The 21,826-nt window shown below is 49.1% G+C and overlaps 1 protein-coding gene across 2 annotated transcripts; it reads right to left on the reverse strand.

Annotated features, from left to right (window-relative positions):
* Positions 1 to 592: 592 nt before the first annotated feature.
* STX5 (syntaxin 5) lies at positions 593 to 21,567 on the reverse strand. Of its 2 annotated transcripts, none has more exons than XM_047071403.1 (11): positions 21,457 to 21,567; positions 20,511 to 20,754; positions 19,448 to 19,518; positions 19,237 to 19,292; positions 19,052 to 19,122; positions 14,199 to 14,315; positions 14,056 to 14,112; positions 13,800 to 13,881; positions 13,014 to 13,120; positions 12,722 to 12,843; positions 593 to 1,345 (listed from the first exon to the last, which is right to left on the reverse strand). In XM_047071403.1, the coding sequence occupies exons 2-11, from the start codon at positions 20,733 to 20,735 to the stop codon at positions 1,186 to 1,188; spliced, it is 1,068 nt and encodes a 355-aa protein (XP_046927359.1). In that variant the 5' UTR covers positions 20,736 to 20,754; positions 21,457 to 21,567; the 3' UTR covers positions 593 to 1,185. The 2 variants fall into 2 exon arrangements, with proteins under 2 accessions (XP_046927359.1, XP_046927360.1); XM_047071404.1 differs by lacking the exon at positions 21,457 to 21,567 and adding an exon at positions 20,862 to 21,298.
* Between the last annotated feature and the right edge of the window lie 259 nt (positions 21,568 to 21,826).

Below are 21,826 nucleotides of genomic sequence, written 5' to 3' on the forward strand. Positions count from 1 at the left end.
GGGCCAGCTTGGTGTATGGTTATTGTTTTCCTGTAGCTTGAGCTGCTTTTGGGGTGTGTGAGATGGGGGGGAGGCACTCCAGTAACCTCAGAAACTTGGTTGTGGGTCCTGGCCAAGAAGCATATGAACTTCCCCAGAGGGTGGATATTCCAGGCAGGCCTCCATCCTCCTGTGACTGGCTTGGATGAGGGGCTTGGAGGGGACCAAGAGCCTCAGTTGGAGCGGGGAACAGATTCTTCGCCTTTCACTCCTTGCAGCAGGCAGAGCTCCTGTGTCATCCAGCTTAAGGAAAAACGGGGCCAGCTGGTCAGAGGATGCAGCTAAAACAGGTACAAATACTGCTAGAGATGGTCCTGGAAGTTGCTACCAAACAAGGACCTCCTCTGGGGTCCCGATTCCCCCTCCGAAGGGAAGTTTCCATGCTAATGAAATGCTGCACTTGAGTCCTCCTCCACCTGGAGGCAGTTGTGTACATGGGACCCAAAGCCTGGCCCTTCAAGCCGTTGGCCCGGCCTTTCGGTCCCTGTACTGGGCGGTGTGCTCGCTGCATAGGCCTTTCGACGCTCCCACCCAGAAATGACGACAGGGCCAGTGAGGCTGACAGTCTTGCTGTAATTGGGAGAAAATGGGCTGCAGCACATTTGGCAGAGAGAGTCACCAGCAGCCAGAGTTGGGGTTGTGCAGGCAGCCGAGGGGCTCAGGGCCCCCTGCCTCATGTGGTGAAGAAAGGAAGAAGAAAGGTCAAATTCTAACCCAGATGGGAAAGTTGGTCCCAGGGGGGCAGTTTCGCTTCCTCTCCTCACTCGCAGGAAGGTGGGGAAACGGCATCATCTCCCCTTGCTGCCAAAGTTTCCTTTGGAAGAGGCTGGGGAGTTTCTAAAAATCTCCTACCTAGTGGAGACAACCTCCTCCACAGGCCCCCAGTTGGCCTCTGCTCTCTTCCAGCCACTTCACAGCAGAGTACAAATCCAGAACCGTGTGTTTCGTGGGCCTGAGGGTGGTGAGGGGAGGACAGGGTGGCCAGAGGCAAAGGGTCAGGGGTCAGGGGCAGTGGCCATTCTCAGCAGTTCTAGGGAAACAGGGCCTTTCTCCCCAGCACCCTGCACAGGCTCAGCGGCAGCACTGGCCACCTGCCCTCCCAAAAGGGTTCCAAACCCCCACGAAGTGCCTCAGAGTAGAGAGGGTTCAGGCAAGGAAGACCACAAAGATGATGAAGAAGACAATGAGGATGAGGAAGATTTTGACCATGAGCCACCGGTTAGAGGTGACCGACTGGAAGTACTTGAGGATCTCTGAATGGGCGGCGTCAACATCCAGCTGGGCTCCCAGCACGTTCTCGTCAATCCTGGGGACAGAGCCAAAAGAGGAAAGAGAAGGACACTGGATTAAAAAGAAGGCTATTATAGTATAGTTACGGACATGGGAAGATAGTCACAACGTGTGGGAGTGGGAAGTACGTACATACACTGTGATCCCATTTTTGTGTGTATGCACTTGTGTCCAGAGAAAGCTCTGGAAGGGCAACGTAGACAAGTCTTGGCTCTGGTTTGAAAATTAGCTCTGCAACTTATTAGCTTATGATCTTGAGCCAGTCATTCAGCCTCCCGACTCATTTTCCTCAACTGCAAAGGAGGGAAAATGAGGATACACCAACCCGGCCTCTCCGGTTGTTGTCAGCCTTAAATGAGTTAACAGGAGGTGCCCAACCCTTAGTAAGAGCCGCCAAAATGTTGGCTATTTGAATTTTTTGCTCATCAGGATTTATTGGTTTTCGTCTAAAAAACAGTATTGAATTTGTAACAAGGCGGGGGGGGGGGAACGGCCATAGATCATTAGAGTTAGGAAATCCCAGCTCTGAGTTAAGACAGGAAGAAAAACTGCATGATATGGACAGGAAGTCAGGGGAGAAGAAAAGCCCTGCAATTAGTCGAACATGTCTCTCCAGCATATAGAGAAGTCCTCAGATGAAGGGCCACCTCTTGAGACACTGCTGAGGAAAATAAAACATTTCCCTGCCAAACTGCATATGCAATCCTGAAAACCCAATACAAACCCAGGTCTTTGCAAAGGGAGTCCCTGGGAGCAGAGACCTCTGTGAGCTCTGGGGACAGAAAAGGTGGAGCCTTGTAATCCAGTTGGAACATGAGAGGCTGGGCCAGTGGCTGTAAGCCCAAGGTCCTCAGAAGGTGCTCATGAGAACTGTGAACTAATCTCTGTCCAAATACAAGAGCCCAGGGGTGCCGGCTGGCTTATTCAAAAGAGCATGTGACTCTTGATCTTGGGGTTGTTGAGTTCAAGCCCCGTGTTAAGTGTAGAGATTACACACATGAATACATTTAAAAAGAATTCAGATACAGGAGCCTGGACTGTACATGATTGCCTATTTATATCAGAGTGGCTAACTAAATTAGTATCAGGTTTCCTACCTTTGGGCTGGAATTTCATTTCTCAGTGTGGATTCCACTGTGATACCCCAGAAAGCTCATCTTGACCATTAGGAATGGCTTTACTTAACAAAAATGGATAGTCAATGCAGTCTGGCATAAGAAAGATTTTAAACTTTTTTATTTTATTTATTTATTTTGAGAGAGACAGAGAGAGAGTGTGCACAGGGGAGGGGCAGAGAGAGAGGGAGAGAGAATCCCAAGCAGGCTCCACACTGTCAGTGCAGAGCCCGCCTCAGGGCCCGAAACCACAAACCATGAGATCACGACCCAAGCCGAAATCAAGCATAGGACACCCAACCGACTGAGCCACCCAGGTGCCCTTGGCCTAAGAAAGATTTTAAATGGGAATCCATGAATGAAAACTAATGGGAGAGGGTACTGGTGGTGAAAAATTAGGTATTGGCAGGATACTCGGAGAAAGTAGGGGGGAGTAAAGATGGAAATGACGGGGGTGGAAAATAATGGCTTGGGAAGAAGGCTGAAGAAAATAGAAAGGGAACAAGTCTGCAAGGTGGGGAGGACAAAGGGGTGGATGGATGGAGAGGCAGGAAAACCCAGAGCACGAGAAGGTGTGTGTACGTTGGGGGTGACAATAAAAAGGAGGTTGAATGGAAGAAAACACTAAACCTAGGGCCTGGAAAGATTATTTGACCACAATTCAGAGATCTGAGACTTTAGTTTTCGGAGTGTAAGTTTCCCCAAAGCTTCCTAAGGACCAACAGAGGAGTTGGGTCATGTTCAGAGGATACAGAAACTGCCTTTAAGGAGCTCCACAAGGCCAGGTTTAGGAAATCTGACTGTAATGACAAAATAATGATGGGGCACCCGGGTGGCTCAGCTGGTTGTGTGTAACTCTGGCTCAGGTCATGATCCCATGGTTCGTGGGTTCGAGCCCCATGTCAGGCTCTGTGCTGACAGCTCAGAGTCTGGAGCCTGCTTCGGATTCTGTGTCTCCCTCTTTCTAACCCCTCTCCCGCTCACACTCTGTCTCTAAAATAAATATTAAAAAATAATAACAATGATGATGGCGGCGCCTGTGTGACTCAGTAGGTTAAGTGTCCGACTTCGGCTTAGGTCATGATCTCATGGTTCGTGAGTTCGAGCCTCACATTGGGCTCTGCACTGATGGTGCAGAGCCTGCCTGGGATAATCTTCCTCCCTTTCTCTCTGCCCCCTCCCTCCCCGGCTCAAAATAAATAAACATATAATAATAATGGTAATGGATTATCTTACATTGAATAAAAATAATCCATTATTCCTAGTAATGTTTAAAGAGAAAAACCTCCTTTTTAAAAAAATTTTTTTAACGTTTGTTTATTTTTGAGAGAGAGAGAGCGCACACGAGCATTGGAGGCGCAGAGAGAGAGGGAGACACAGCATCTGAAGCAGGCTCCAGGCTCTGAGCTGTCAGGACAGAGCCTGATGTGGGGCTCGAACCCACGAACCACAAGATCATGACCTGAGCTGAAGTCAGACACTTAACTGACTCACCCAGGCGCCCAAGAAACCTTTAAAAAAAAAAAGAAATGGGGGGGGGGGAGGCACCTGTGCGGCTCAGTTAAGCGTCCAACTTTGGCTCAGATCACAATCTCACGGTTCATGAGTTTCAGCCCTACATCGGGCTCTGTGCTGACAGCTCAGAGCCTGGAGCCTGCTTCAGATGCTGTGTCTCCCTCTCTCTCTCCCCTTCCCCCACTCTCACTCTGTCTCTCTCTCCCTGTCTCTCAAAAACAAATAAATATTAAAAAGATTTTTTTTTAATTTTTTTAAATGTTTATTTGTTTTTGAGAGAGAGACAGAATGTGAGCAAGGGAGGAGCAGAGAGAGAGGGAGACACAGCATCTGAAGCAGGCTCCAGGCTCTGAGCTGTCAGCATAACAGGGCTCAAACTCAGGAACCGTGAGATCATGACCCGAGCCGAAGTTAGAATGCTCAACTGACTGAACCACCCAGGCGCCCTGAGAAAGCTCCTTCTTTACAGAAGGATTCCAGCTGTAAAAATGTAGCAGAGAGGAAAGAATAAGAGAATTGCCATGTTGCCATATACAATGTTACAAATGAATCAGGCAAGGACCCTCATGGGCGGAAGGAGCTGCAAGTTCACACAGACTCAAATCATCACCCCATGGAAAACTTGGTGGGATGGTCACCACAGTCAACAAGTGACCAAACCTGGCATCGCCAAGAAAAGGATGACCTCACCACGTGCCTACTGATAACAATCACCTACACAGCTGGCCAAAAATCTAGAACCTACATCCAATCGTGAGGAAACACTGGATAAATACACGTGTGGGACTTTCTGTAAGAGGCACTGGCCTCTTGAAAGGAAAGTCCGTGCCACGAGAAGCAGAGCTTCAGAAGGCAGTCTAAAGAGGCAAAACAATCAAATGCCACCTGTCAATACTGCCTGGGTCTTAAATTGAAGGGGGGAAATGCTTTTAGCATTTGAGCGACTCTTTTCTAGCAGTTTAAAAAAAATTTTTTTTAATGTTTATTTATTTTTGAGACAGAGAGAGACAGACCATGAACGGGGGAGGGTCAGAGAGAGAGGGAGACACAGAATCCGAAGCAGGCTCCAGGCTCTGAGCTGACAGCACAGAGCCTGACGCGGGACTCGAACCCACAGACCGTGAGATCATGACCTGAGCTGAAGTCGTAGACTCAACCGACTGAGCCACCCAGGCGCCCCCTTTTCTAGCAGTTTTTAAGAACAGCTGGGGAAATTTCAGTATGCACTAAATACTGGACAGTGCTAGAGAACTGTTCGTTTTCTTAGCTATGATAATGGCATTGTGGCCGGTCAGGAGAATACCAGACCTTGGCAGATGTGTGCCAAAGTATTCAGGGATAAAAACATCATGATCTTTGCACTTACTTTCAAATGATTCAGAATAAAAAAAAAAAAAAAGAGAGAGAAGGAAAGCAAATACGATAAAATACTAAGCGAATCTGGGTAAAAGGAACATATAGGTGTTCATTGTACTATTCTCCCCACTTTCCTAGTTAGAAATTTCATAATTTATAAAATGGTGTGAAAAAGAAAACAAAGAGTAACAGATCAGCAGTTTTCATACCCGTAGAAAAAAAAAGAAACACCTTTGGGGTGCCTGGGTGGTTCGGTCGGTTGGGCATCCGACTTCGGCTCGGGTCATGATCTCACAGTTTGTGAGTTCAAGCCCTGCGTTGGGCTCTGTGCTGACACCTCAGAGCCCGGAGCCTGCTTCAGATTCTGTGTCTCCCCCTCTCTCTGCCCCTCCCCTGCTCAGGCTCTGTGTCTCTCTGTCTCTCAATAATAAATAAATGTTAAAAAAATTTTTTTTTCTTTTTAAAGAAACACCTTTTAGGCATCCCCTAAATGAAAATTCTCATGTCTCGCGTCCAGAAAGTCTAGGATGGGACCCAGGAATCCACACACTGAAGAACTTAGGACTAAATTACTTTTTTTTTTTTTTTAAGTTTATTTCATTTATTTATTTTGAGAGAGAGAAAGAGAGATCAAGGGAGGGGCACAGAGGGAGAGAGAGAATCCCAAGCAGGTTCCACACTGTCAGCGCAGAGCCTTATGTGAGGCTCAAGCTCACAAACTATGAGATCATGACCCAAGCTGAAATCAAGAGTCAGATGCCCAACCAACTGAGCCACCCATGTGCCCCTACATCACTGGTTTCTAAAGAGGGTGCTCAAATCCAGATCTACCGGCATGCAGGAAGCAAAGAGAAGAATGTTTAGGTCTATTTTATTATTATTATTTTTTTAACGTTTATTTATTTTTAAGACAGAGAGAGACAAAGCATGAACGGGGGAGGGTCAGAGAGAGGGAGACACAGAATCTGAAACAGGCTCCAGGCTCTGAGCTGTCAGCACAGAGCCCGACGCGGGGCTCGAACTCACGGACCGCGAGATCATGACCTGAGCCGAAGTCGGCCGCTTAACCGACTGAGCCACCCAGGCGCCTCAAGTTTAGGTCTATTTTAAAACTTTCATCCTTTGAGGGGGCCCCTGGGTGGCTCAGTTGGTTAAGCGTCCAGCTTCAGCTCTGGTCATGATCTCACGGTTTGTGGGTTCAAGCCCCGCGTCGGACTCTGTGCTGACAGCTCAGAGCCTGGAATCTGCTTCAGGTTTTGTGTCTCCCTCTCTCTCTCTGCCCCTCCCCCGCCTGCACTGTCTCTCTCAAAAATAAATAAACATTAAAAACAAAATTTAAGAGGCCCCTGGGTGGCTTAGTTGGTTGAGGCCTCCCTGATGAGGGACTCCCCCAAAGTCTCTTCTGAGTATCAGACCACACATCACATGCCACTCGGATGTCCCATCTGGCACTCGGCATGTCCAGAACAAAGCTCGTCCCTTTACCCAGCGCCAATCTACTTCATCCTGTATTCTCGCCCTGAGCACAAACTCCTTGCTGTGGCGCACCGGTCCTTTGCGGCCCTGCCCCCTCCGGTTTCCTCCCTCACCACCCCCCATGCCCTGTGCGGTAGCGCTGCATTCTTGGAATCCACCCAAGCTCTTTTTCATTTCTGAGCTGGTCCTCCCCGCCCCCCCTACCCCAGAGAATGGCCTTTTCTTTCTCCTTCTTCGGCTGGCATTCCTCCTCAAGACTTAGCTCGGTATTTTTTACTTCTAGAAAGAGGTACCTAGTCTGAGTTCCCTTATCTCCTTCACTTCCTTCCCTTCCCATGCTGAACTGTAACTGTCAGCGTATGACGCTCCGAGTGGACATGAGCTCCACGAGGACCAGGACTGTCTTTCACCGTCCTATCCCCAGATCCAGCAGGACTAGCGCGCAGCCGCGACAACAGGTGTTTGCTAAACCAACGACCAAATGAATACTAACGCTGAAAGATACTTACGGCTGAAAGATACTTACGACACTGTTGCAAAGAAGACTAGAAGGTCAAGTTGCACGCGTGCTATCGTGTTAACTATTTAAAACACGTACGCGATGGACACAGAACCCCAATGTCTTTTATAATTCTGTCTCACTGGATCTACAGTAATATTCTAACATTCAAAATACATCACAGCCTGAGGAGCTGTGCAGTGTCTGTGGAACAAGCCAGTAAGGAGTTCCCGAGGTACCAGCTGAACCAAGTAAGTGTCAGTCTTTTGAAGTCTCTTGATTCTAAGACCAAGACAGCTGTACTCACAGCACCTTATAAATGGCCGGTACCATAGTTGTTGAATAAATAAACATCCTATTAACCAGTGGTTCTCAAACTTGGACGCTCATCAGAACCCTCTGAGCTTACAGGTCATGATCTCACAGTCTGTGGGTTCGAACCCCGCGTCGGGCTCGGTGCTGACAGCTCGGAGCCTGGAGCCTGCTTCGGATTCTGTGTCTCCCTCTCTCTCTGCCCCTCCCCTGCTCTCTCTCTCTCAAAAATAAAACATTAAAGAAAACATTTAAAACAAATAAATAAAAGAACCCTCTGAGCTTACATAAAAATGGGAGATTCCTGGCGGGCCACTCTCCTCACAGGCACGGAATCTGAATCTCCAAGTGTGAGGCCAGGGACCTATCTTCTTCACCTCTGCCTAATTAAATATGTGAGGCTGCTTAATGGATCGGTACAGGGAAACCTGCTGTGTACAAATCCAGGTGTTCACCAGTTTCACTCGACCTATACCCCAGGGTGAAAGCACTCTGCTAGGCGCCCTGGGGAATAAAGATCAACCAAGACTGCGTGCTGCTAAAAGGCGGAAGAGCAAGTGGGCAGGCACGCGGAGCCGTGTGGATTCCTCTACCTCCCACATCTCCCTCTGCCCCTCTCTCTGCCACTGGCCCCCCTTGTACTGAGCTGAAGAGGCTGAAATTGTGTGAGGAACTGGGCGCGGTCTGAGTAAGTAACAGCCAAACAGTTCTGAAACTTTGTGAAAGATACAAATGTACACATTCGAGAGGCTCAGCCAACCCCAAGAAAGAGAAATGCAAAGAAAGTGACATCTGGACACATGCTGGTCAACTGCTGAAAAACAAAGACAAAACAAAACAAAACAAACAAAAAACCCCCAAACAACTGAAAAGTAGCCAGAGAGAAAGACATCACATAAAACAGTTCATGTTACCACTGTCTTCTCATTAAGAACAAAAAAGACCAAAAGAGAGTAGAGTGGTACATCTGAAGTGCTTAAAGAGAAAAACCATAAATCCAGAATTCTATAACCAGGGGAAACATCCTTCTCTATAGAATGAGGGTAGGGTCGCCTAGCTGGCTCAGCCAGTGGAGCCTGCGGCTCTTGAACTTGGGGTTGTGTGTTCACACTGGGCATAGAGCCTACCTTTAAAAACACAAAACAGGGGCACCTGGGTGGCCCAGTCGGTTGAGCGTCCGACTTTGGCTCAGGTCATGATCTCGCGGGTCCATGAGTTTGAGCCCCTCGTTGGACTCTGCTGACAGCTCAGAGCCTGGAACCTGCTTCAGATTCTGTGTCTCCCTCTCTCCCTGCCCCTCCCCTGCTTGTGCTCTGTCTCTCTCAAAAATAAATAAAACTTAAAAAAAAAAAAAAACGGGGTGCCTGGGTGGCTCAGTTGGTTAAGCATCCGACTTCGGCTCAGGTCATGATCTTGCGGTTTGTGAGTTCAAGCCCCACGTCGGGCTCTGTGCTGACAGCCTGGAGCCTGCTTCTGATTCTGTGTCTCCCTCTCTCTCTGCCCCTCCCCTGTTCACAGTCTGTCTGTCTCTCTCTCTCAATAATAAATAAGCATTAAAAAATTAAAATAAATAAAAATAACAACAACAACAACAAAAAACAACTACAAAACAGGGGCACCAGGGTGGCTCAATCGGTTAAGTGTCCTGACTTTTCAGCTCAGGTCATGATCTCATGGTCTGTGGGATCGAGCCCCGCGACAGCTCTTTGCTGACAGTGTGGAACCTGCTTGGGATTCTCTGTCTCCCTCTCTTGGCCCCTCCCCAGCTCGTGTGTGCACACATGCTGCTATAATACTCTCTCTCTTTCAAAATAAATAAACATTTAAAAAAAAAACAAAAACAAAAGAGGGGTACCTGAGTCACTCAGTTGATTAAGCATCCAACTTCAACTCAGGTCGTGATCTCACGGTTTGAGTTCAAGTGCAGCATCGGGCTCTGCACTATTCAGAGCCTGCTTGGGATTCTCTCTGCCCCACCTCTCTCCACACACTGTCTGTCTGTCTGTCTGTCTCTCTCAAAATAAATAAATTCAAAGAAGAGAGAGAGAGAGAGAGAGAGACAGACACCTGGTTGGCTCAGTATGTTAAGCATCTGACTCTTGGTTTCAGCTCAGGTTATGATCTCACAGTTCGTAAATTCCAGCCCTGCATTGGGCTCTGTGCTGGCAGTGTGGAACCTGCATGGGATTCTCAGTCTTTCCCTCTCTCTCTCTGCCTCTCCCCTGCGTGCACACTCTCTCTCTCAAAATAAATAAACTTAGGGGCGCCTGGGTGGCGCAGTCGGTTAAGCGTCCGACTTCAGCCAGGTCACGATCTTGCGGTCCGTGAGTTCGAGCCCCGCGTCGGGCTCTGGGCTGATGGCTCAGAGCCTGGAGCCTGTTTCCGATTCTGTGTCTCCCTCTCTCTCTGCCCCTCCCCCGTTCATGCTCTGTCTCTCTCTGTCCCAAAAATAAATAAAAAAAAAAAAACATTGAAAAAAAATTAAAAAAAAAAATAAAATAAAATAAAAAAATAAATAAACTTAAAAAACAGAGGGAAAGAAGGGTGCCTGGGTGGCTCAGTTGGTTGAGCGCCGACTTCAGCTCAGGTCATGATCTTACAGTTCGGGAGTTCGAGCCCCATGTCGGGCTCTGCGCTGACAGACAGGAACCTGGAGCCTGCTTCACATCCTGTGTCTCCCTCTCTTTCTGCCCCTCCCCCACTCATGCTCTATCTTTCTCTCTCTCTCAAAAACAAAAAACATTAAAAAAAAAAAAAGGGGGGAAGAGAATAAAAGTGAAATAAAAAAATTTTCAGAGAAAAGAAAAGTAAAACAACATGTCAGCAGATCTGCACTACAAAAAATGCTACAGAAAGTTCTTCAGGTTAAAGGGAAGTGATACCAGACAGAAACTGGATATCCAGGAACGAATGGAGAGCACTGGAAATGGTCAACAGAGAAGTAAATCGAAAGACAATTTTTTCCTTTTAATTTCTGTGAAACAAAAACCATAATACTGGATTAGGGGATTTCGAATGTATGTAAGTGCAACAGATAGGACAACTAGAGTGTAAAGGCTGGATGAGAGGGTTGCGAAGTTCTTCCATTTCACATGAAGGAGGCTGTAAAAGCTGATGATGTAATCCCTAGAGGAGCCACTTAAGAAAACAGGAAAAAGAAAAAGCAAATAGTAAAATGGTAGAAATCCAACCTTATCAAAAATTACACTAGTTTTATGGAATCACAAAAGACCCTGAATAGCCAGAGCAATCTTGAGAAAGAACAAAGCCGGAGATATCACACTCCCTGATTTCAAACTATACTACAAAACATTAGTAATCAGGGGTGCCTGGGTGGCTCAGTCGGTTAAGTGTCCAACTCACGGTATCGGTTCAAGTCATGATCTCATGGTTCATGGGTTCAAGCCCCATGTCGGGCTCCGCGCTGATGGTGCAGAGCCTGCTTGGGATTCTCTCCCTCCCTCTCTCTCTAGCCCTCCCCTACTTGCGCGCGCGCTCTCTCTCTCTCAAAATAAACGGTAAAAAAGAAAAAGAAAAAAAAAACTGTAGTAACTAATACTGGCACAAATGCAGACACAAAGATTAACAGAACATGAGAGAGAGCCCAGGAATACATCCACCCATGTAACATCAATTGATCTACAACAAAGGAGATAAGACTATACAATGGGTAACTGTCAGACAATCACTTCAATAAATGGTGTTGGGAAAACTGGACAGCTCCATGCAAAAGAATGAAACTGGACCACTTTCTTACACCATACACAAAAAGAAACTCAAAATGGATTAAAGACTTGAATGTCAGACCTGAAACCATAAAAATCCTAGAAGAAACCATAGGTGGTAGACTCCTTGACGTCACTTAGCGCGATGTGTTTTGGACCCGACGTCGCAGGCAAGGGCAACAAAGGCATAAATAACAAATGGGAGTACAACCAAACTAAAGAGCTTTTGCACAACAAAGAAAATGATCGGCGAAGTTCGTTTCTACTGCGAGGGAGAAAAGTTTGCAAGTCATATATCTGATAAGGGGCCAATATCTAAAATAGAGAACGACCTTATACAACTCAACAGCAAGAACTCCATAAACAACCCAATTAAAACATGGGCAGAGTCCAAGTAGATGTTTTTCCAGCGAAGACATCCAGATGACCAACAAGCACATGAAAAGATGCTCAACATCACTCATCAGCATGCAAACCAGAACCACAATGAGATACATGACTTCCTACCTGTCAGAATGGTTAAAAAAAACAAAAGAAAGAAAGAACAAGTGTCAGCGAGGATGTGGAGAAAAGAAACCCTTGTGCACAGTTGGTAGAAATGTAAACTGATACAGAGATCATGGGAAACAGCATGAAGATTCCTCAGAAAATTAAAAATAGGGGCGCTTGGGTGGCTCCACCAGTTAAGCGTCCGACTCAACTTCAGCCCAGGTCATGATCTCACGGTTTGTGGGTTTGAGCCCCGTATTGGGATCTGTACCAATACTGCAGAGCCTGATTGGGATTCTCTCTCTCCCTCTGCCCACTACCCTCTCAAAATAAATAAATAAACTAAAAAAAAAAAAAAAAAAAAGAAAAATAGAACTACCATACAATCCAGTAATTCTACTGGGCGTTTATCCAAAAAAACCCAACAAAAAAAGCCCTCCAAAAACCACTAACTCAAAACGATACATGCACCCCTATGTTCACTGGAGCATTATTTACAACAGCCAAGATATGGAAGAACCCGAAGAGTCCATCGATAGGTAACTACTCAGTCACTTTCTTAACACGTCATCCTGTTATAATTCTCCCTGTAGACCTTATCACTACCCGGAAATTTCTTGTCAATTCTTTTGAACAGCTGTCCTCACCTGCCCAATTGACTTCCGTACCTATACTATGGAGACTCCACAGTCTTACTCATCACTACATCCCCAACACCTAGAACGTCGCCGAGCATGAAATAGGTGCTCAGTAAACACTTGTTGAATGGATGGACTTGGCCCTGTGGGTGGGCCAGATTTACTCTACTCTTCCAAAGGGCATCAAGCTGTCCCGGGGGAGCTTTAGGATGCCACCCTATGGAGAGGAGAAGGTCCTTCTGTCTAGAGTGAAAGAGAGACTCTCACCTCTGAATGGTCTCTTCCTGCTCCTTAACCATGTGTGCCAACTGCTGAAAGATGGAGCCCAGCTCGACAATCGTGGACTCAATGTTCTGCATGGTGTCTGCCCGGCTCTGGATGTAGGAATCCTTCAGAGAAGAGAGAGCACACGTGAGCACTGGGAGCTTCCTCAGGGTAGAGCCTGCCTCTTTAGGACTGTCCCCGCTTGCCATTCCACGCAAGGCACATTTCAGCCCTTGCTGGTGGCCCACAGGGGAGGACAAAGGAGCATCTCCTCCCCAGTTCAGAGCCCAGGTACCTGCTCATCAATGAGCTGCAGCTGCTGGCTGGTCCGAGAGTCCATCATGTCAATGGCCACATCCCCGGAGGCACGGGACTCCGCCCCCAAGACCACAGCACTGCCCCCTACGGAGAGAAAGGAAAAGCACTTCTTAGGTTCAAAGCCCACATGCTCTGGATGTGAATCCCAGCTCTGGCACTTAATAGCCTTGTGACCCTGGACAAATCATTTAACCTCTCTGAGGCTCGGCTTCCTCCACTGTAAAATGGGGGATAGTAACAACTGCTTTCCCAGAGGGGGGTGGTGACAAGTGAGAGAGGGGCGCCTGGGTAGCTCAGTTGATTGAGCATCCAACTTTGGCGCAGGTCATGATCTCACAGTTTGTGAGTTCGAGCCCTGCATCGGGCTCGCTGCTGCCAGCACAAAGCCTACTTCAGATCCTTTGTCTCCTGCTCTCTCTGCCCCTCCCTGGCTTGTGCTCATCTCTCTCTCTCTCTCTCTCTCTCTCGCAAAAATAAACATTAAAAACAAAATTAAGTGAGAGAATGCGAATGAAGTAAGTACACGAAAAGATTAGAAACCATCATCGTACTGCATGTGACTGACGTCAGCCCCAAACACGAGAACGTGGTAGACTGAGTGTGGATCACGAATGCCAGCAATGAGGTTTGACCTCTGAAAATCCTAGCACGTCCCTTGTCTGTTCTCCTACCCTACTGCTGCCATCACGGATTAGAGGATGCCATCAGCGCCAGAGGAACTGGGTCTTTCCCCTCAAGGCTCCCCTCATCACCTATGACTTACCCAGGTGGTTGGGGGCAAGGGGCAGGGCTGACACAGGCGCCCGGGAGAACTGCTCCCGCCGGTTCCTCTGCTGCTTCAGGTTCTGGGGTTGGGGAAGAAATGCAAAGGTCCTGAGGCCTCTGGGAAGCAGGCATGTTACAGGGGCCCTCTTGTTGGTCCTTGACCCTGTTACCTTCACCCCTCCACTTGTTCCTGCCCCATCTCTCCCTTGGGCCCTTAACCCCAAACTCCTACCCCTCCTGCAGATTTTCCTTACCTCTGTCCTCACTTCTAAAACTGATTTGAAGTCATTGGACATCGAGGCCAGTTTCGACTAGAAGAAAAGGAGACAGAGGATCAGCCAAAGAAGACAACACCTTTCTCCCTTCTGCCTCCCCCTCTACCAACCCCAGGTCCCACCTGCAGGGAGACCACGATGGTGTTGGAATGCGTTTGCAGGTGCCGGCCGCTCTGGCTGCCCTTGGCCCTCACAAAATCCTGAAGCTGGGCAATTTGTTTGTTGAGGCTATTGATGTCCTAGGGAGAGCCAACAGAAAAACTGTTAACAAAGGGTTCCTCAGCCAATGTCTCTCCCGCATGGACGGCTCTGACATGGAGGGCAGGGCGGAAGTTACAAATGGGAGGGAGGGTGCTTCAGAGTCAGACCAGAAGGGCCTGCTAGGATGTTCCAAGGTCTGGACTTTGCTCTGGCTCAGTCCCTGCAGAGGAGAGCCAGAAGAGGCGAAATATGATCTCATCCATTTGTATACAAATTTTTTTTGAATGTTTATTTATTTTTGACAGAGAGACAGACAGACAGAACATGAGTGGGGGAGGGGCAGAGAGAGAGGGAGACACAGAATTCTACGCAGGTTGCAGGCTTTGAGCTGTCAGCACAGAGCCCGATGCAGGGCTTGAACTCACGGACAGCGAGATCATGACCTGAGCCGAAGTCGGATGCTCAACCGACTGAGCCACCCAGGCACCCCTGGTCTCATCCATTTGTAAATAAATGACTTGCTTACCCTCTTCGCCCTACGGCCCAATTCTACCCTGTGAGGCCAGGCACATGGCCACAGAACTGCTTCAAAGGCCAAAATCTCAAGCCCAGAGCACGCTGACTGACAAAGCACCTGTGCAGTAGGCAGGAGAAGGGAAGTCAAAGTCTCCACGATGGCCCAGAAACATCAACAAAATGCCTTTTATATACAGAATTCCATTAAAAAATTATTGCGGGCAGCCTGGGTGCCTCAGTTGGTTAAGCAGCGACCCTTGATCTTGGCTCAGGTCGTGATCTCACAGTTCATGGGATGGAGCCCCACGTCAGGTTCTGTGCTGACAATGCAGAGCCTGCTTGGGATTCTCTCTCTCTCTCTCTCTCTCTCTATCTCTCTCTCTCCACCGCTTTCCCACTCATACACACACTCTCAACATAAATAAACATTAAAAAAATATTTTTATTGCAAGAGAATGAAAGCTGTGACTTATCCGAGGTCACACATAAGGAGGTACCGTAGCACAGCCAGGCCTTCTACACCAGACCAAGGCATCCTCTGCCCCCCGATCTGGCTTGGCAAGTTACCAAGGGCCACATGAGACAAAAGAGATGAAGGAGGTGGCCACAGAGTGGCAGAGAAAGCTTGCCCAGGGGGTTGGGGGTGGGGAGCCCAGGGAGAAGAGGTCAGGAATAGTGAGTTCAAGGAATAGGCTGGAAGACAAACTGGATTAGGCAACTTCTAGAATTTCTCCAATAGGCCCCAGGTAGTATTCCAGGTGCAACCATTCTTTTCTTTTTTATTTTTTTATAAGTTTATTTACTTATTCTGAGAGAGAGTGAGAGAGAGAGAATACCAAGCAGTCTCTGCACCAACACAGAGCCTGACGCAGGGCCCGAACTCATGAACCTCGCAACTGTGATCTGAGCTGTAAATCAAGGGTGAGATGCTTAACCAACTAAGCCACCCAGGTGTCCCCCTGCCCTACAGCAACCATTCCTGAGACCAATGGATGATTTTCACTGCTGGCTGGCTGTCCCTTCAGAGCTGATGCACCCTCCCTAGAGTCCCGTGGCCAAAACTGCATTCCAGGTTTTCTCCCCATAAAATCTCCTTCCCCAGAGTTCTAGTTTAGAAAACGGCACCACTTCCCACCGAAGTGCCCAAGCTGGAAGCTTCTAAGTCACACGTTCGTACCTCCTAAACCCATCTATGTGCCACAACGCAGCCACACTCAGCTGATCGCTGACCAGGCACTCGGCACCTTATGTTCGTTTACTGTGTGCCACACGGCACACTACGTAGCTTATAACTTGCTCTTTGTGGTGAAACTTAACGTGGACGACAACTCCTAATCCCCCCACCTCCAACGAAAACCTGTTCCCCTTCTCCCTCCTTTTCTGTTTTGGTAAATGGCACCGCCAGTCGCCAGCTGCCCAGACCAAACGCTGGAGAGCCGTCCTCCTCTCTTTTCCCTTGATCCACATGGAGCCTACACAGAGCCCACAGAGAACCCAGCCAATTCCAACAGATGCTCCGAATCGAGCCGCTCAGCTACTTCTCTTCTAACCCTATTCTAGACCAAACCACCACCTTTGCTCTCTCAACTATAGCCAAGAGCCTCCTAAATGACCTTCCCCTTAAAGCCCACCCGCAACAATCCGCTCTCTACACAGCAACCACGGTGAGCTTTTGAACCAGAAATGGAGCAGGTCCTCCCTCTGCTGAAAATCTTCCAAGAGCTTCCATTCAAGTTAGAACACAAACCAAATTCTTTGCGCAGCTTACACCTGACTCTGTGTGGTCCAGCCCTGTCCATTTCCCCAACCTCATCCCTTCCCAGTCTCCTTCTCACTTGCTCTGCTGCAGTCACACTGGCCTCTTTCATGTTTATCAGATGCATTAAGGTGGCCCACCCTTCAGGGCCTTTCCCTTTGCTATTCCCATTTTCTGGAAAGTGCTCCCACCAGATCTTTGGATAACTGGCTTTTCCTTTACCATTCAGGTCTCAGAGTCACTTCTCACAGACTATCCTTTCCTTTCCTTTTCTTTTTAATTTTATTTTAGAGAGAGAAAGAGAGTGTGAGCAGGGGAAAGAAGTAGAGGGAGAGGAAGAAAGAGAGGATCTTTTTTAAAAAAAAAAAATTTTTTTTTAACGTTTATTTTTGAGACAGAGAGAGACAGAGCATGAACGGGAGAGGGTCAGAGAGAGAGAGGGAGACACAGAATCGGAAACAGGCTCCAGGCTCTGAGCTGTCAGCACAGAGCCCGACGCGGGGCTCGAATTCACGGACCATGAGATCATGACCTGAGCCGAAGTCGGACGCCTAACCGACCGAGCCACCCAGGCGCCCCAAAAGAGGATCTTTAAAAAAAAAATTTTTTTAATTTATTTTGAGAGAGTGGAGGAGAGGCAGAGACGGGGCCAGAGGATCCAAAGCAGGCTCTGTGCTGACAGCAGAGAGCCTGACCCAGGGCTTGAACCCAAGAACTGTGAGATCCTGACCCAAGCCAAAATCAGATGCTCAACTGACTGAGCCACTCAGGCGCCCCAAGAAAGAGAGGATCTTAAGCAGCCTCCACGCTCAGCACAGAGCCTGATATGGGGCTCGATCCCGTGATCCTGGGATCACGACCTGAGCTGAAATCAAGAGTCAGACGCTCATCCAACTGAGCCACCCAGGCGCCCCTCACAGATGATCTTATATCACCCCATCTAAAGTAGGCCCCTACCCTGAGGAACTCACTTCCCTTATGTCTTTAATAGGATTCACTACTCTGAAGTCGTCTGACAAATTCTATTGTCGAGTTTCAGATAGGAAATCCTCAAGGGGAGGTACCCCATCTGTCTCGTTCACTGGGGAGTCCCCCAGAACCAGGCAGCTAACACTCACTCCATCACGTGAGTGACTCCAAAAACAAACAACTGAATCCTCACATCCACCCTACGAGGTGGGTGCTGTTATCAGCCCCCTCTTATTTCCGAGGGCACTGAAGCTCAGAGTAGTCAGGCAGCTTACCCAAGGGTACACCATAACCAATGGACTGTCTGAGAACAGGCTGTGGTTCTTCAAAGCTTACGCAATAGCGCCCCAATAGTTCATGGTATCCTCTCTCTCCTACCCTGCATGGCACCTCTTGAACACGTCTGCCCTGGCCTTTGCCACCATCATCTTTTCACTGGACAGCGGCAGCAGCCTCCTCCCTGGCCTCTCTGCCCATCCATGCTCCAGGCTGGTATTTCCCCCCGGCGGTCATTCAGTCAACAAATACGGAGCACCTTTTCTACACCAGACGCTATTACAGGCAACTGGGATACATCTATGAGCAAGACGAAAAAATAGCAAGAAAAAACTCTCCACTCTTGTGGCACTTATATTTTTCTCTTTTTTTCTTTTGGTTGGGGGCTGGGATGAGGTAGATGAGAGGGAACGGAAACAATAAATGTAAGTGAGGGGCGCCTGGGTGGCTTGGTCGGTTAAGCGTCCGACTTTGGGACTTCGGCTCAGGTCATGATCTCACGGCCCGTGAGTTCGAGCCCCACGTCGGGCTCTGTGCTGACCGCTCAGAGCCTGCAGCCTGTTTCAGATTCTGTGTCTCCCTCTGCCTCTGCCCCTCCCCTGTTCATGCTCTGTCTCTCTCTGTCTCAAAAATAAGTAAACGTTGAAAAAAAAAAATTAAAAAATAAATAAATAAAATAAATGTAAGTGAGTTAATGATACAGAATATTAGAAAGTATCAAGTGCTATAAAAAGCACAGTTTGGGGCACTGAGCACTAAACAACACGCTCAGGGTAGGCCTCCCTGGGCAAACAACATCTGAGCAAAGACGTGAACTTTCTTTTATAAGCCATGCCTCTGAACCCTGTTTCCTTTGTCTGGAATGTTCTTCCACTGCCTCTACACAAGCCTTGACACCAGTTCAGATTTCACCCACCTCTGTAACATTTTTTCCCAGCGTCCTCAGACTGTCTCATTCATCTTTTTGAAGCTCTGTTTTGTGCCACTTGCCTTCTACTCATTCTAAGTACGAACGTACGGACTAGATACCCCTTACAGACAATAAGCCCGCAGGGTGGAATTCTTGCCTCAGGTTTGTGAGGCAAGGGCCCAGCAGGGCTTTGTACACAGCACATGACCAAAGAGTGTCCACTGACTCAATGGATGAGCAAGGTCTTTGGGGCTGGCTCCAGAAACTTGCTCTGGACCTCCAAGACAAGGGGAAATTGATGAAAGCGATCTGACTGGAATGCTAGCTCCCAACAGCTAGCAGCTCACCTGTTTGATGATGTAAGTTAGCTCTTCGATTTCCACTGCTTTATCATCGAAGAGGGACTTGCGCTTTGCCACTGTAGAGACAAATGAGGCCAGGACGGGTGAGGTCAAAGACAAGGCTCAGGGAGTCCGGTTCCTTAGAGCTCTTTGGTTCACTGCCCCATCTCTGAAAGACCCCAAGAACTCACAGATCGTCAGCTTCTCCAGCTTGGCAAATGTGTTGCTGAGGTCTTTCCCGATGTGCCTGGAAGCAAGCATTAGTGAGGGCACTAGGAGAAAGAGCAGGACAGGACCTATTCCTATTCCCACATTAGCTCCCTCACAGCCAAGGCCACCAAAGGCAAGCCAACTCCTTCCCAGACACCGCACCACCCCACCACGTAACTTCTCTCAACTTACTTGGCCATGAGGGTAAATTCACTACGCTGCCGGACAGCACGCAGAGCCGGCTTGTTTGTCTGGATTCCATTCTGAAGAGCAACATCAAGAGGTGAAGCTTTAGTTCCCCCTCCCCATTTCCAGCTTTCGCTATTCCTCAGGTGCCCACTAAATTCTCTCTAGCTCTTGTACCGGACAGTCTAATCTTGTCAGTAGTTGTCACGTAGAGCTCAGGTTTGAGCACAGGTGGACCCAGGTTCAAATCTCGACTCCACCACTTACTAGCTGGAGGGGTTGGGGCAAGTGACATGCACCATTCTGAATATCTATTTCCTCTTGTATAAAATGCAGTTGCTGGAATCAAGCAGCATCAGAGCTATAAAGTACTTTAGTCATATACCTGGTACGTTATAAGCACTAAATAAACGACAGGCACTATTAACATTCGGTTTCTCCAGTCAGGAAATCAAAGAGGATAACTGGAAAGCTCTTGGTGATCATACAGAAGAGCAGTAAAAATCTTTCAAATTACAGTCACTCAGGGCCCACTTTGATTCAGAAAGTCTGGGCTGAAACCAGGGAATCTAATTTTTTAAAAAGCACTGCGAAGGAATTTTGACACAAATTACTTATCAGGAAAACTTCTTTCATTTTACAGATATAAAAACTGAGGTCCCACTAGACTTTCTGGCCCAACATTCTGTGGTCACAGAGCAAACGTATGGTAAGGACTATTCCAGAACCAGTATTCAAAGTGCCTGTCTCTGAGCTAAAGGCTCTTTCTAGAACGTGTTCCTTACCCAAACCAAAAATACTGCGGCCACCTCTCACCCTGAGATATTCCTTGCCAAGTAACAACCCTACCCTCTGGGGGATTTCTCACACAAAAAAAGTCTAGGTCCTTGCCTCTAGAGAGCTGGCACACCCCATTCCCTGTTGCTTAGTAGGTCCTCCAGCCCCCTCCAAGCTCGATCAGCTCTCCATCGCGTCACCCCCAAAATTCAGTCCCTCAACAGTGCTGGAGCACAGCCTCTCCCAGATTTCAGTAAGGCTCGCTCCTGCCTTTCCCACTCCTGGTCCTTACCTGACGGCTCTGCAGAGACTTGCAGGCAGACAGGAACTCCTGGGTCCGATCCCGGCAAGACATGGTGTTGGGAGGGGGAGGGACCAGGGCCGCTGGGGGGGGCAGAGGGGCGATGTCGCTGCTGCTACTGCCAGCAGTTGCAGGGGACAGGACCTGTGTCTTTGAGAGACCCAGGTAGACACCCTGATCCGTGTTCTTAGACCCGTAGCGTTTCCGCGGGATCATTGAGACGCATAACCTCGGACTGTTGTGGAGGGGAGAGTGTCATTCCCTAGGCAGCCTCCTTCCCCATAAATCCTTCCCCCACCCTCCCCCCGCCCCAGCCAGCAAATCCTCGGGTCCCTTCTGCACCTGGCACGGACTTTCGCGCCCAAAGCTACCCGCAGATCCTGGGGCCGGCCCACGGCGGGCAGGGGCCCGCTCTCCGACCCAATCGGTTCCCCCTCCTCAGACTCTTCTTCCAACTTGGCTCCGGCGGCCAGAGCGCGGGCCGGGGGCCTTGAAACAGAGACAGGGCCAGAGGCAGGTCCCGTGGCCCCGAGGCTCCAGCCCGGCCTGTGCAACTGCCCCAGGCCCTAACCGGGCCCTCTCGTATCCGCGGATCCCTTCGACTCCTCAGGGAGAAACGGTGACGGACCTCCTGAGGAGGACACACTTCGGTGGGCGGAAGGGGGAAAAATCTCTAGGTGTTTATTTGAAACAGGAAGTCCCACCCCCGCCCAAATCCCGCCTTCTGGGGGACTGCGACCACCGATTAGCTAATGCCGACGTCTTTCTCAACAGGGGTTTTCCTGATTGGACGACGAAGTATTCCCTCAGCCCGAGCCGGGCCGGCAGGACTTGCCCGCTCGCCCCAGGTTCCCTTCCCCCCATCCCGTCGCCGCCCCCGGAAAGCCGCTGCCCAGAGCGGACACGGTGGCCAGACCCCTTCTAGAGCGAGTCCTACCTCCTCTCTGCCGCCTGCCGCCGCCACCACTGCCACAGTCTCCCGGGTGGTCACCGCCTCCTCCCCAAGCGCTAAAGCCGCCGAAACCCGACCAAAGCCTAGAAGCCGCCACGTCACCCACACGTAACCCCACCCCCGGTGACGAGAAGGCGGTGCCACACCTTTTGGAGCACAGCAACCAGAGAGACACGCCCCCCCACCAAAGCGCAAGAGCAACTCCGTCCTCCCATTGGCTAGGCCGCCTGTCACCCCGCCCCTGAGGAACGAGAGCTGGGGCCCAGGGGGCTGGGCCAGCCTCAGGGGAGGGGCCTTAAAGAGCCCAGGCGGTGTCCAGTGCGCCCAGAGCGGGCAGCGGAGACAAGCAAGATAG

Source organism: Lynx rufus, unplaced genomic scaffold (assembly GCF_022079265.1).
Source record: "Lynx rufus isolate CCGP_SWC_20201006 ecotype Redwood Valley unplaced genomic scaffold, mLynRuf1.p SCAF_9, whole genome shotgun sequence".
NCBI lineage: Eukaryota > Metazoa > Chordata > Mammalia > Carnivora > Felidae > Lynx > Lynx rufus.

Excerpts from the sequence above, each read along its gene's own strand:
- STX5 (XM_047071403.1), bottom strand. The coding sequence starts at position 20,735 with ATGATCCCGCGGAAACGCTACGGGTCTAAGAACACGGATCAGGGTGTC. Across the intron at positions 13,882-14,055 it reads TTTTAGAAGTGAGGACAGAG|AACCTGAAGCAGCAGAGGAA; the intron begins GTAAGGAAAATC and ends CCCCAACCCCAG. Across the intron at positions 1,346-12,721 it reads CAGGAAGAGACCATTCAGAG|GATTGACGAGAACGTGCTGG; the intron begins GTGAGAGTCTCT and ends CTCTGTCCCCAG.